General features: G+C 40.2%; 1 protein-coding gene across 1 annotated transcript; it reads left to right on the plus strand.

The window, feature by feature from the left end:
• Window positions 1-4,175: 4,175 nt before the first annotated feature.
• adm2b (adrenomedullin 2b) lies at window positions 4,176-13,775 on the plus strand. The gene is made up of 2 exons (XM_023296105.3): window positions 4,176-4,642; window positions 10,747-13,775. The coding sequence occupies exons 1-2, from the start codon at window positions 4,542-4,544 to the stop codon at window positions 11,153-11,155; spliced, it is 510 nt and encodes a 169-aa protein (XP_023151873.1). The 5' UTR covers window positions 4,176-4,541; the 3' UTR covers window positions 11,156-13,775.
• The last annotated feature ends 1,847 nt before the right edge of the window (window positions 13,776-15,622 follow it).

Raw genomic sequence — 15,622 nt, forward strand, 5'->3', positions numbered from 1 at the left:
AGTAAAAGTTAAACAGGCTTTCTCTGTACACACAGCAAGTTTGACCATCCTCATTTCAGCACCAACATTGGTTCATCTAAACATTAGAGACAACAACAGATGTAGTTTGTAAGCCTTCAGTTGGCAAAGACATCTCCAAAATTACATGCAGACTTTGTTGAGCTTTTACTTGTTCATTTTGCAACTGAAATGTCCTTAAAATACAACTTCACTGTGATGAAGACAGAGATCACTGGAATAGTGTTTAGGCCATACAAGCAGCGTCTGAAATCCATATGTGCTTGAAGATTTGTCACTGGGTGCAATTAGAACTCATCACTGTAATATGTACTCTTAGGTTTGATGGTCATCTCTTGTTTACAAGGCCATTTTAACATCACAAGCACTCCACTAGTGGGTCTTTATGAGTCCTGTTTGAGGGACTGAGATATGATCGTAATTCTAAGAGCTCATTTACTGTACCAAAACAATCAGAACAAAAGGAAAAGATAGCCTAGTTTGCTGCTCCTGCTGCCTGGAATGAACCTCAAAAGGACATCAAACTGAAGGACAAAATTATTTAAAAAGACCTCAGCTACTAGAAAACTAAAATATATTGTAACTTGCCACTGCTTTGATTTACTCCACTGGTGCCTTCCATATTTGTTTAACTAAGTAAAGCCAATGTGATTGTGTTCTGCATTAACAAAATCACAAAAACACAACATGACATGAGCAGGTTCTTCTTGAAAATGAGATATGGAATTTACTATGAGAGGGACCAATCAGTGAGGGAGTGTGTTTCTGCAAAGGAGAACTTTTTAAACTCCACACCACCATATGTGGAATATGTGTTATAGTATGCCAGGACATGTTTAGACCTACTGGCTTCTCCTAGAAGTCTAAACAGAGTAAAATGGAATGCCACGATCAAAGAATTAAGGATTTCTATACTGTGTGGTAGTTTTTTCTTTCACTGTGAGCATGTAATTCCGTATTTCACCACACAGGGGCATCAAAAGCCACCAAACTGTAATGCAAAGATGTTAGAAAAAAATGATGCAGGCTATCATTATGAGCATTACCCAACCTAAAAGAGATAACAATAATACATAATTGAAACTGAAGTATCTAAATGGGAATGATTAATTCAAAATAGCATTAAGCAGTGAAACAGTATTGTTAATCATGTTTTGTTTTTAATAATTTTACAAAGATTTTTAGTAACTTTTAGGAACCAACACACTTCACAGAAACTCACTGCCTTCTTGTGTTGTTGTGATTTTATTCCCCTTTCTCTGTTTTTATTGGTTGTTGTCTGTTCTCCTGAAAATGCAAAAAACAGTTTGAATGGCTAAATATTTTACAATTTCCCTGCACATTATTTTAAAATTATTAATTAATAATCTCTTTCATCAATGCACCCAGTGAAGAAACATCCTGATTCTAATGCAATTAGTCTCTTTTATGTGCAACACAACAGGACTCATCAGATTTAATCCCATATTTTGATCTAGACAAGCTATAATTTTCCTTATTATCGTAGCACAAGAGTACAAAACCATCCCATAATGGAAAGATGGAAAGAGAGACAAAGCCAAAAAGGCAAAGCTGTGCATTGTGTGTGTGTGTATGTTGGGTTTTGTGTTGGATGTTAAGATTATACTTAGAGATCCTGAATGTGGCCAGACGTCTGATTTCCTCTCCGATTTCAGCCCGAGGTGTCCGGCAGACACAAAGACTGAAACCGAAATGTTCCAGTGAGAGCCAGAAGCATCTTTTTCTGCCTGCTGAGGGATCAGAAGAGGGGAGAGGATAAGTCTGAACAGTGTGGACATGCACACACTCTGCTTCACACACACACAGAGGTTTGTTCTTCGGACAGATAGGAGATGTGTTAATGCACATGTTGGACTGAGTTGAGGCTCACGGTGTTGGAAACTGAGCTTAGAAGGTATTACTTCAAACTGCTGAGTCACAGACAAGCACACACACACACACACACACACACACACACACACGGCACTTTAATTAAGACCTGAAGCCACCTCCACATACAGAGCATTCTTTTAATCAGTTTCAGAGTCTGAGCTTCTCATCTGTGTCCTGCAGCAGCACAGCTAAGAAAAGAAAAATTGTTCTTTTACAAGGAAGACGAGGAGAGCAGGATCACTGCGACCAATGCAGAGACTACCTCTCTGTGTCTTTTCCTTCCTTTCCTTACTTTGAACTTTTATTAACTAAGGCACACCATAACATTTGATGAACTGGATGACCTGTACTGTCATACAATTAAATGAATTTGCCTGCAAACACACATAAAATCTTTCTCCAAAAGTGTGTCACAAGATCCAGAGGTTGGATTACAGCTTGGGTTTCTGACTTCTTGGTTAGTGAAGAAAAGACCATTTACAACAGCCTGTCTGGCATGTTCCAAGCACACAGATTTTTTGCCTTCTGAGACAGGTAAAGAGACCTAAAGAGATATCTCAAAAGACAAAATCAAAGATAACTGAATTACCTTGACTTGTTAATCATGTCCCAGCTCTTCAGATTAACTCCTTGCAGATTGGAAACAAGCAGGTCGCAGTTCAATGTCGTCTCTTTGATCCACATCTTGAGAAACAGCAGCTGTACAAAAGGCAGATATACACACACCACATGAATACATAGAATACTGCTGTGTACAGGTCACTCTGGTATTATTATGTGCCCCAGTGATCCTCGATTTGTTTTTATTGAGATTGAATCACATTCAGTTGCAAAGATAAATGTCAGGTTTTGCAGTTAACTTTATAAATGTTACAAGAACCGTAAATCTGGACCGACAAAGTTTTTATTGTACGTACAGACAGATGAGAAACCCTTTACTCCGAACATTTTGCTGCCATGGTTTAGATCCATGTCTCCTTAGAAAGAAGAGTCACTGCTAATCAATACAAAGTAGGTCTGAGTGATCTCCTTTAACCTGTGATGAAGCATTTCTATCCTGATGGGAGAGTGACAGTATCTCCATCTATAGGGCACAAAGAATCACTGATGAGCATGAAAATGATGTGAATCATACAGTCTGTTATGGCCTTTTCAGTCAGTGTTTGTGGACCTCTTTGAACACCTATGGCAGATCTTTGACAATGCTCTCCACCACCATCATCAAGACATCAAATTAGGGAATATCTTTTAGAATAGTGGCATTTATCCCTCCAGTAGGGTTGCAGAGACTTGAAGAACGGATATCAAGCAGCACTGAGACAGATGAGCCATGTTTTCCTTTAGTTTTTCATCTGTCTGCCTGGTAGAACACTGGATTTGTCTGATGGGAACCGTAACTTCCATCTTTTATTAGTTTTACTATGAGCTAATTATTTATGGATGATGGTATCTGCTAGTTTCTGATCAGTTGTCCACACTTTAAGCTCTTTCTAACAACCCCAAGCTTTTGATTTAGACCTCTAGACCAAAATAGCACTATTGCAGTTCTTTTAATAGCTTTGTTAGTGGAGTCCAGCTGGAACTTTGTTTAGCGGCTTTTAAACTGCCAATATGCCACATGCATGGTGTCCATTTTAACCAGTGCAAACACAAGTCCGACTCCTCAGTTTACAACATTAAACACAAAATACATGAGAAACAACACAAATGCATATCAAATACTTACCCATAATCACTATTTTTCCAATTTCAGGTGTATTTATACACAATCAGGTCTAAATATGCAAAAAGTAGAACTATAATATGGCATTTTTTTAAAATGTATACATGCCTATGAATCTGAAATACTTTTTTAGTTTTTGGTTTTCTTTAAAGCATGTTCTACAGGCATATGTTGAATTCTGTAGAGGGGAATCCTCATGATCACTCGACATCACATTAAATTAAATCTAAGTAGGTTGTGTTAGTGTGAATAAAATATTCTCAGAGTATTGCAGAGGGTTTAACTGCTTTAATTCAGCAGGTCTTTTCTAAGTGGGTCAAGCTCACTCTAGCCACCAATAGGTTCACTGTGTAAAAGGAAACTAAATCCAATAAGAAAATCCACAAGGACACCTATGAGGTCATCACCTCCTCACGTGTTAAACAAAAAGCACCCAAGAGGACAAATATGGAATATGCACTTTACCTTTATAACCAAGATTACATTAGAAGGCTGCAGCTCTTGAGGTTTAATTAGGTTGTGGCGTTCATTGGAGGCTGGAGTGGGACAGACAATAAGCCTTCCTCCTCCCTCCTCCTCCTCCAATCAGGCTTTATAAATGACAGAGCTCCAGTTGCTCCCGATGTGTACCCCAATGAACTCCACAGTTTTCTCATCGGGTAACGGCAATGAGTAGAAGATGCGGCGAAGAACAGACATGATGCTGCTGAAGTCACTCATCCGTACGGGACAATCTACCTGCTAGAAATAACTTATAATCCTCCAACTTTACAGCAGTTCTCAACTTTTTTTTTTCACGCAGCGGTTATTCCCAGTTTTTCTACTTTCACTTCTTAGATTTTAATTCCGTGTTGATAATATTTTGACCTCTACCTCCTCCCGGACGGTGCGCCTCCGCTACGCCGCCATGTGCGTCCTCCTCCCGGCGTGGCTGTGCTTGCTGCTCGGCCTCCTGCCTCTGGAGGTCCAGTCCCGGGCTCTGGCTCTGCAGAGGACTCACAGACACAGGTACCACCCACTCACTGCACATCCACGCACTGATGCTGTTCCACTTGTCGTGTCGTTTGCAACGTGTTTAAGCCAGAATGTCAGCTTTGTTGTTCGCTGAGAATGTGAAGGGCATAAAAATAGAAGGAAAACAAACAGAGGCTTAATTGAGTCTGTGTAACAACAGTGTGAGTTCTAGTGACTTAATAAGTTAATAGTGACAGTAATAGCAAACTTAATCCCTCCCATTATAACATATTTATCATCATACAACAGGTGGTGCTATATTTTTGTCCCTGATATTTAAATCCAAAGGGATTTTGTCTTATTTCTGTTCATTTTCATTTAATATATATTAGGAAGCACTGTTAAAAGGTTAATAATAATAAATAAAGTTGCCTAAATCTGAACTATATGCCTACAAAACCTCCTTAAATTTCCATTTTCATGAAGGAAAAACTACACCATATCATAAAACCATTATTTATTTGAATAACAACATTTCACCGATCAGCTGATTCACTAAACAATAATAAACAATTCTGGTAATCAGTTAATCGTTTAAGTCCTCTATTTTGCAAGAGTGCACCGCATTTTTGGTTCCAGCTTCTGCAACTGCCAATTTTTTTCATATCTATGAATGTTTCTCACATTTTACACACTATATATTCAAAATTAGTCAGGACATAATAATTATATATATAATCATGACAGTGGTGAAAGGCAACAGCAGTTTGTCATTTATAAATGTGAGAAAAAGGTCCAGCAGCCGAATGAGGTAATTCCTCTCAGCAGCAGGAGGTGAGACAAAGGTGAGGGTGATTTAGTGGGATTTGGGACAAGGTGTGCATACCGAGGGGCCGCGCAGCAAACAAGCAGTCAGACAGGCCACAATAGCACACTCACTCATTCACAATACAGACAGCAGCCTGTAGGTTGTGAAAATGTGCAACTCGGACCTGAAAACATCTTGTGATGTGAGGAGGCACAGCAGCACGCTGTTTAAAATAACCGTCACATGCAGCCCCATGCATCACCACTTTACTTTCTGCTAGTCTCTATAATCTAGTCAGACAAAACTTGTTGCTCTGTGTTGTGTGTGAAGGAGAGAGAGAGAAAGAGAGAGAGAAAGAGAGAGAGAAGGGATCACTGAGTGAGTTATATAAGATGGATTTATCTATTATTCATAGTTTTTTTTTATAACAGTTTAATCCCACATTACTGTAAATACACTTATCCTATTGTTCAAGTGCTAAAAAGAACATGAGGTCAAGTTGGATATTAGTATAACAATAGTGGACGATAGACAAGAGCTTCTCTAATGTGCTGATTAAACCTTAAAACAGTAACATTTAACACAATATATTTCTCTGCATATATACGATTTTTGCATTATATCTTTTTTTCATGTAAATAATAAAAAAAACTCAATAAAGGTTCAGTGGTTGTCAGAGGAAAAAGAGGGAACATCTCAGTGTGATTCAACACTGATGGATGCAACGCAATACTGCCTGTGCACTTTACAAAACACTTGTAAAGAATGAAAAGAGGGTAGAAAGAAAAATTGAAGATCCTGCTGGAAATTAGAAAAGATGGAGAAAGGAAAAACAGGGAGAAACTGGTGGTGGAACAGCGGGGATCTGATCGGGACAAAAAGTTTTGTTTGTGCAAAGTACTTTGGAGGAGTTACGACAGGATGGTGTGTATGGTGTGTACGTGTGTGTGTGGCTGTGTGTATTTGTGTTCAGTTTTTCTGTGGACAACCTCATGCTGCGCTCTAACTTGGGAGGAATGTTGGAGAATCTCTTTTTGGTCTCAGACTCTCCACAGGTTCACATCCACAACTACACACACACACACACACACACACACACACCACAACACAGAGCTGGACCTCAGCTCATACTCCTACCATACAAAACTGATTACAATTATACAATCTGGGAACTTACGGGTTCTCTCTTGTGGCAGATGTAAATAAATCTTAGGATATATGGTGCCTCAGCTGCATAAAAACAGCAAGCTTCCTTGACTTGACCAGTACATGCATGTGGATGCCATGATAGAGATGCAGTGCTTCTGTCTGACTTGGAACACAGAAACCAGAGTGAACTTGTGTATGTACATAGTAACTGACAAACAGGAGACTTTGGTGTCTTGCAAGCACACAGTAAGAAACAGACCTATTGGCCAGATAAGGCTGACCTTAATGCTGATATAATTTTCAGGATATGACATTGTTTTCTCTGATAAGGTGCAAAAGAGTCAAATAACCGTTTCCTGCAATGGGCCACTTAGGTCATAATTCCAAAGCATCCACCAAACCAGTCAAATCCCCTATATTTGCGAATATATACTTGACAGTTAATGAAAAGTAATGGCAACTTTCTTTCTTTTTTTTAAGAATCCTAGATGGTTACTCACCACACACAGGTCTGTATCTAATACTAACGGCAAAATGAAGAAGGAAAAAGTGCATAAATACGTTATCACCCCTACACAACCAGCCACCATGAATCCCCGACTCTTACATCAGCTGGCAGCACCACCGGGCCTGTAGGCTCAATTCAACACCGCAAATTAAAAAGAGACATTTTCTAAATTCACCATGTCATAGCGCATTTCACAAATTCTGCACAGGCAAATATCTAGCACTAATCTAGCAACTGTACAGCCCTGCCCTACGGACCAAAAAACTACGAAAACAAAATCACACACAGAATGTTTTGTGCTATGTTGGATCAGGAGGACATTCTCACCCAGATACATTTAATGACGCCAGAAAAAATCCTCAGGCAGCGACAGTGAAAATCAATGATCTCACCACAAAGTCCATTAAATAGTTGTTCTTCAGCTCGTATCATTGTCAGTACAGCAAAGGTTCAGATTTTTAATCCTCTTTCCACTTTAAGGAAAACCTTGTGTCATCGGGCAGCTCCAATTTCTGAAGAAGCTTGTGTGATACAATCAGGCTGCTGTTTTCAAGGTGAAGAAGAGACTTAAAAGCTGCTATAATCCTTTCACCACTCAGAGTGATGAGCTCTACAAAGCGTTCCAGCATCTTACAGACGCTGGTTCTGTCACTTCACTACCTGCCTGCACCGAAGGGCACACAAAGTTGTAATCAAAGGTGGAAACATACTGGAGCATTTAGCAGGGGAAGGGATTTTTCTGTCATTAGTTAGTGGAAACAGAAGGAAAGAGAAGTGATTATCGAATATATATTCATCAAGTCAACACACAAGTCCATAGTTGTTGAAAACACTGTGAAGGAAGAACAGAAGCGGCACAAAGTTCGATTATAGATTTCTATGGTAGAACTGACACTGAGGTGAACTGTCACTGGCAGTCCAGGATGATATTTTCCACCAAACAGTCACATGACAGAGACATGACCAATCATGGAAGGACATTGGCTGATAGGACCTAAACAGGATGCAAACATGGGTGTCTGCATCATCGCTGACAAAAGTCTTAGTTTTTGCCTGTCCAGAGTTAAGTGCATTCCTGAAAACAGAAAACTAAAAAAGGGACCAGCGGCATTTCCAAGTCTTTGTCTTATAGGACTTAAAATGGCAGAACAGTGTGGACAAGAAGTAAATGTAGCAAAAAGAAAACATAGCTTTAAAAGGAGGAAACATGTCATTGTTTTGTTTACAACTTTTGTCACACAAGTGGTCAAAAAATCGAATAATAAGGCATTTATAAGTTTTGGGTTAAGACATTGACCATCAAGCATCATGTCTCACATCTGGCTGGGAACCTTTGGTGCATCACTTCCTCGTTTCCACAATCAGCATTGAATATATTCACTCAAAATGTCATAGCAATAGTTTAAAGTTAATGCATATGAAAGTCAGAATCTCATTTTAGTTTACTTAGCTACAACAGATTTTTAGGTGGTAAATTTTCAGAATATATTATCATGCAGTTTTGCAAAAGCTCTGTTGAAATGTCTTTGTCACAGACCTACACTCCAGTGCTGTGAGTTAATGCAGATGCAGCCTACCTGTATTGGTTGTGTTACAGACTGGCAAGCAGTTCAGTGGCCTACATTTCCTCTGACTTGGAGGCACCGTGGCGCCAAGTGCCTTTCCCTCCAGGGACAAATGTGTTTTAAACCTCACCGCAGGTGGCCTTTAACCATGTAGGTGTGTTAGTAAGTGTGTGGAAGTGTGTTTTTGAGTGTAGGAGAGACTTAAGGTAGACACCTGTAGGTGTGGGCATTCACGTGTGGAGCATGCTCTGAAACAACTGTACGCTGTATGTGTGCAGGTTTTTCCATTGGTAAACCCCGTTTGTCGCCTGGGCAGTCACATGTCACTTGCACGTGTGTGCCCACTAATGCTGCAACAAGCAACTTTATGCCAGTGTGTGTGTGTGTGTATGTGCCTCATTCACCATCAATTAAAACCGATTCAGAACTCACAGGCTTGAAGTCACTGGTATAACACACAATAGTGGGTGAGTGAATGAATGAATGTGTTGGCAGTGAGAGCTCAAGGTGTCCGGCCAGAAGAGTGATCAGAATACCAGTCAGGATTAGTTACAGGATAAGGATCATATGGTAATTTGGCCCACTTTTCACACCAAACAAACAAACATTATCTTGCTTCTTCCATCAATCTCCCTTTCTTCTTTGTTTCTCACCTCCTGAATAGACAACAATTGTGAATAGTGAGGTGTTTACGCACAGACAAATATGCACACACAGAAAGTGATTTTGTTTCATATTTTGCAGGGCAATGATTGTACATATGTGGTTGTTAAGGTGAATGAAAGAGGGCTTTTTTCATCGAAATACTACAGTCATTATTTAACTATCTAAAAGCAGAAATACTGAATATGTTGTACATCCAAGTGTTGCGTTTACTGTAACCTGCCTTATTCTAGTATCACTTTAGCAGAGTTAGGTTTAGTAGTGTTTAAGATTTTCTTCAATATCATAGAGAATATAGTTAAATACCTTTATAATGATTTTACCATCCAAAATACAGCAATATGAAGGGCAGCCAGCAGTGCCAGTAAGAGACTAAAACTATTCATCAAAACATTCCATTTATCTGTGCTTTCACTGCTATAGTCCTATATAAAATTGTGTTTAGTTGTTAGATACAGTGTACACGTAACTGTACCTCGAATTCCAGCGTCTTTATTCCATCACTTGTTTCTCTCATTAGCATAAAAACTCACATGCTAACTGATTACTATGTTCCCGTTGTGTGTTCTCCCCTGCTACTTTACATTATACATACTAAGTATTGCATAACTTCTGACCGGTCACATGTCCAAACAGGCCAGCTCTCTCTCTCTCTCTCTCTCTTGAATGTCTGAGAGTGTGCAGACAAATAAAAATGGAAAAAAATGGAAAAGGCATTGTGATGATGTGAGAAAAAAGTTGGCAAGACAGCAGGGAGGTGAGAAAGAAAGCTCTTAAAACACACTCAGGAGGAGTAGCAGTGCAGGAGCCTCTCACCACATCTACACTCTGTTCTGTGGTCGTCAGTCTCTTGCTCTCTCCTCTTTTTTCTTGCTCTTTTGCTCTTTGCCAACTCACATAGTGTTGTCTATTAACTCGGAATATTATTTTTTAACTGTGCTGATGATGGCAGCATTAGTTGGTCCTCCGCTCAGTTAACTTAAACCGCTTTGGTCCGGATGGGTGCAGAAAGAAGAATAATCTTTAGGGGTCAAAAGCTACAAGATATTTAGAACGTCTGTTTAAATATTCAATTATTGACTGAGATGCACCTAAAAGAAACATCTCATCACTCTGTGTTTTGCACGTGCAAGTGTTTAAAGAAGCACATAATAAATAAAGACTGTGCAGCTACATGAGTCGGCTGCAGACAGACGCCCACCTGTTCACTAGTCTTGTATCTTTCTTACTTTTTCCTTCAAGCTACTTTTTCTCAGTTTCATTTCTTGAAACAAAAAAGGCCGGACATTCCTGCTGCACAAGCCCGACTTCCCGTGAGGCATTCATCTTGTTGTAGTGATCCAGTTTCATACAGAAACTCTAGCAGGCGACACGCGCATGACTGACCAGCATCATATAGGAACAGACTGTGTGTCTGTGCTGCACTGATTCTGCATTGTGTCTAAATATGTTCCCTTTTTTTCAGGTTGAATTTACCCAGACCCTCTAAATACCCGAAGTCCTCTTACCCCGCCGTCTTGCCTACTGTGTCTGATGTCTCTGTTGCCGCTGACAACCACATCACCCAGGAAGACAGGCATATCATGTGGAGGGCCCTGCTGCACAAAGAGCCCCCGCCAAAGTCGTCTGACCCTCTGCTTGACCGAAGCCAGAATGTGCTACCGGAGGCGCCGGTCTGGCCGCGTGGGTCACGGGGTCGCCGCCATGCCAACAGCGGGGGTGGGCGTGGCCACGGCCACCTGATGAGGGTCGGCTGTGTCCTCGGCACCTGTCAGGTTCAGAACCTCAGCCACCGTCTCTACCAGCTGATCGGACAGAGCGGGAGGGAAGACTCGTCCCCCATTAACCCTCGCAGCCCTCACAGCTACGGCTGAGACGCCTCTATCGACAACCGCTGGCAGATCAAACAGGCCCTTTGCTGCATCAGTAACACAGTTAGGGCAGAAAATAAGCCTCTTGGGATGTTATTTTTGTAGTTTTGACTATAATTTTCATTGATAATAATGACATTCTACTCACCAGGTAAATTGCTGAAATCAAGATAAAACTCACAAGCTTTTAAATATTAAGATTTTAACCCCCCATGGGCTAAACTGGGGAAACCAAGCAGCAACCTGGAAGGCTGGGGTCACTTGACAGAAAAACAGTAGGTGATTTTTTAGCTCCTAAAGGGCCATTATCAGTAATGCAGCACAACAACTTTCCCTGGAAACATCTTACCCCAGCAGAGGGCTGTTAATCAACCTGTTGACTTTCTGTGTTCTCTTGCCTCTATGTAATTTGGACAAAGCAGCACCTTATCACTGATTCTCGAGAAAAAACAAATTAAACAGGAAGTAGTGATAAAGAGGAGCGCCAACGATTACATTTTCTACAGAACCCGTGAGCACACTGATGACGAAATGTTGCTTAAATGAGCAGAGAGAGACGAGGACAGAGGGAAATGAGGACATATTGTTGCCACACCATCGGATCAACCACCAGACTCTGGAACAAACAGCACGCAGCTACTGTTTAAGTTGTAACACGTCAAACTATGAACTGCAGTTGACAAAGCTGTGCATCTCACCTAGCTGCAATGTGTTGGTCACAAATGTGATTTGTTCAATGGACCTGCTCACCCAGTCAACATGGAACTATACAAATGCCCCAGTTTAGTTGTTTTACAAGCAAAATCACACTGACTTTGTCCTGAATTTTGAGTGGCTGTATCACCTGATATTTAATTTAGAACATGTAGAGATCTATTGAGTTAATGTTTTACTAAATTAATACGAAAAACTGGCTGAAGGTAAATGACTCACACTAATGGAAGTTATAAGTGGATGGTTAGTTATTACAGATAAAGATGCAGATTCAAAGAATTTTTTCAATAGATAAATCTTTCATAATTCTGTCATACCTTTCTGTGATGACAGAACATTCCCTGCAAACTGTTTAATGTGTAGATCTGCTACCGAGACTTCAAATAACACAGAAGACTGTCAGAATTTCCAGAGAAAAACCAGATAATAAAAGTGCACTACTCAACAGTGGTAAATAAGATAACAGATTTCTACTGAAACATGTTCATTATGTCTTAGATAGATGTGAGTCTGGTACAATAAACCCCACCAGTTACCTAGTATTACAGCTATGTGTCAGCTCTCATATAACCCTGATTATCTTGGCTAATACTGACCACTTATAGCCCAACCAGTCTTTAATGTTATTAACTAGAGGTAAACATGCCAGGAAAATAGCTAGATAGCTGCGAAAACAGTTCACCCAGCCCTGTAAAAACACGACACCCACTTTCCAGGCTGTTTTGGTCCCTCAATATTCTCAAGCTGTATTTACATGAACTCATTATCACCAATATTTCAGGTCTGCTCAGATTTGGTTTTACTGCCATCTAAAGATCTTGAGATAATCAGCCTAAATGTTTGGCTAGTTAGATGATGTGACTGAGAGGAAACATTGCGTTTGATCTCAACATTTATTCTGATGAGTACAGTGTTACTATAACCTATACATACACTGGTCAACGCTGTGTAAATAACTTGTACTAAATCTGAATTTCTGTATACTTTAACATTATTACCTCTAGTTTTCACAGCAGCATCATGTTACAGGTCATTACTGCCAGTTGACTGCAGTGAAACTAGAGTGCTGTGTCTTGGCATTCATACAGTAGCAATCATTTAGATACTATATTTGTGAATGGGGAACATTGTGAACCGGTGAAGCCTCTCAAACTGGCCTACCTGACTAATGTCTACTATCGTCATCAATGGTGATCCTGCTGATCTGAACTTACCTGAGCTCAGCGCTAATCCACCCCTGTCGCTCAAAAGCACATTCATTCCCTCTGCAAACAAGAAGCTTTACTTCAGTGCGGACAGAAACCAAGAATAACCTCCAATCAAACCCAATTAACCCTTCACCCAAAACCTCACAGAGCACACCAGCCAAAATAACCACTAACCCTAATCCATGATCTGTCTGCGCACTTCTTAGTAGCTACTGTAGCGTGTCCCGGGTAAGAACAGCTACAACGCAGAGAGCTTTTTACCTGCACACTGTACAATGCATCAATGTTGTATTTTTGCCACAGTCTTTTCTTTGAGCCTTAATCGGTTTAATCACTTGGATGGCCTTATAGTGTTTTGCCTTTCACAATTCAGCTTCACAGTAAATGTCAAAAGGTTTATTGAAAGCTTTCTGTTTGTCTAACTCCAGTTTCAATAGTTCTCATAGGTCAAATGTTAATAGGAATGCATGAAAGCACTTTATTGTTCTTTTACATTAAGTATGACTTGAAATTTTTAAACTGTGTTATTTAACTTTAAATTAATGAGTCCGTTTTACTGTAAATACCCACTTCACTAAATTTTCACATTGATGTCTGCGGCCCCTCAAGGTACAAGTGTCCTTTTGTAAACGATCTTTGCTGTTTTCTTTTAATCCTTTGGTTTTATAGTAGCAGCACTGTAATAAAAAATTACAATTTTATCTGTCAGCAGCACGCTGAGGTGCAAGTTTGACCTTTCTTTGTGACTTTACCACTGGTAAATGTGTCTCCCTCCATGTTATTAATAATTTTATTAACCACGGCTGCTACACAAACACACACACACACACACACACACACACACACACACACACACACACACACACACACACACACACACACACACACACACACACGAGATTAAAGGATAAACGAAGTGCACGCCAACACCACAGAATTTGTCAAGTCACCACCAGTCAGCTCATCATTACATTACATATTTGTGTTCTCCTTTGAGATTTTGTGATATTCAAAACTTCAGTACAAAACACTTTTTGCCCTTTCCTAAAAGGTAAGTACAACTTACTTATTTTTTTTTTACTGCTTGGTGGCAAATAGTAAGAAACATTTTGACCTTTTAACGATGGACACTACCCTGGAAACCAGACGATTGTGAGAACATGTCTCATTTGCTTTAACTGTTACCTTTAAAACAGATTTCTACCTAGAGTTACCTGTGTCGGGCCAATCAGAAGTTTTTCTAATAAGCTGTGGGTTTGATATAATGACCACTGACTGACTTTTGTACATCAGCACTACATCACATGTTTTTGTGCTCTGTTTGATTGTAGGCCTATCCAGTTGAGTTTCATCCATCCATCCATCCATCCATTATCTATACACCGCTTAATCCTCATTAGGGTCGCGGGGGGGGGGGGGGGGGGGGGGGGGCTGGAGCCTATCCCAGCTGACTCAGGTGAAGGCAGGGGACACCCTGGACAGGTCACCAGTCTGCCGCAGGGCTACATACAAAGACAAACAAGCACTCTCACATTCACACCTACGGGCAATTTAGAATAATCAATTAACCTCAGCATGTTTTTGGACTGTGGGAGGAAGCCGGAGTACCCGGAGAAAACCCACGCATGCACAGGGAGAACATGCAAACTCCATGCAGAAAGATCCCGGGAAAGCCGGGACGCGAACCAGGGATCTTCTCGCTGCAAGGCAAAAAGTGCTAACCACTACACCACTGTGCAGCCCCAGTTGAGTTTCATGTAAATCAAAAATAAACCGGGAGATTCCAGACTAATTTATATTTGTCTGATAATGCTAGGCTAGATGAAAGCAGGATAATTGATAAATAGTGAAGAAATTGTCTCCAGGTGAGAGACAGTCAACATTTTCTCCACTAAAAGATATGCATAGAACCCAACAAGGAGTAGAATTATTTTTAGAGTTTAAATGTTACACATGAAGGAACATTTGAAATAATCAGCAACACACATTATCAGGGTCGGGTTCTTAAAAGAGATAAATCAGAGCAGCAGCTAGTAACATATCCTGTCTTTGCTGTCCTTAGTATGGGTCAAAATCTCAAAATGCTAGATCCTACATTTTCCATTTAATTTGCTACAATGAAACAGTGACATTTCACACAGCTCCCTCTAGAGCCACAAATGTTTTTCACATTTGTATGGCAAAGATCTGCTGTCAAGTGTAGATACATTCAAGTTTCACTTTAATGCTATCAGATCTTGGGGTGGTTTCTAAGGTGACCAATCAGATTCCAGAGTTGGACCCCCCCCCCCAAAAAAAAAAACACACCCCTGCCCCAAATGAAAGTAAAACAAGTAGTGAGCCTGAGAGATTTTCAGACCCGTTGCTTGATTTATATACATCTAAAATCACGTCCAGCAGCTTTTAAAATAGCTCATGCTGCTACTTTTTTTCACATTTTTTGTTATTTATTTATTTACTATACAAAATTATTAACAGGGACAGACAAACCGACTTTAAATGCCCAGCTTGTTCAAATATTTGTGTTGTTTGTGTGTGTCCGTCTCTT

This window comes from Amphiprion ocellaris, chromosome 3 (genome assembly GCF_022539595.1).
Source record: "Amphiprion ocellaris isolate individual 3 ecotype Okinawa chromosome 3, ASM2253959v1, whole genome shotgun sequence".
Lineage (NCBI taxonomy): Eukaryota > Metazoa > Chordata > Actinopteri > Pomacentridae > Amphiprion > Amphiprion ocellaris.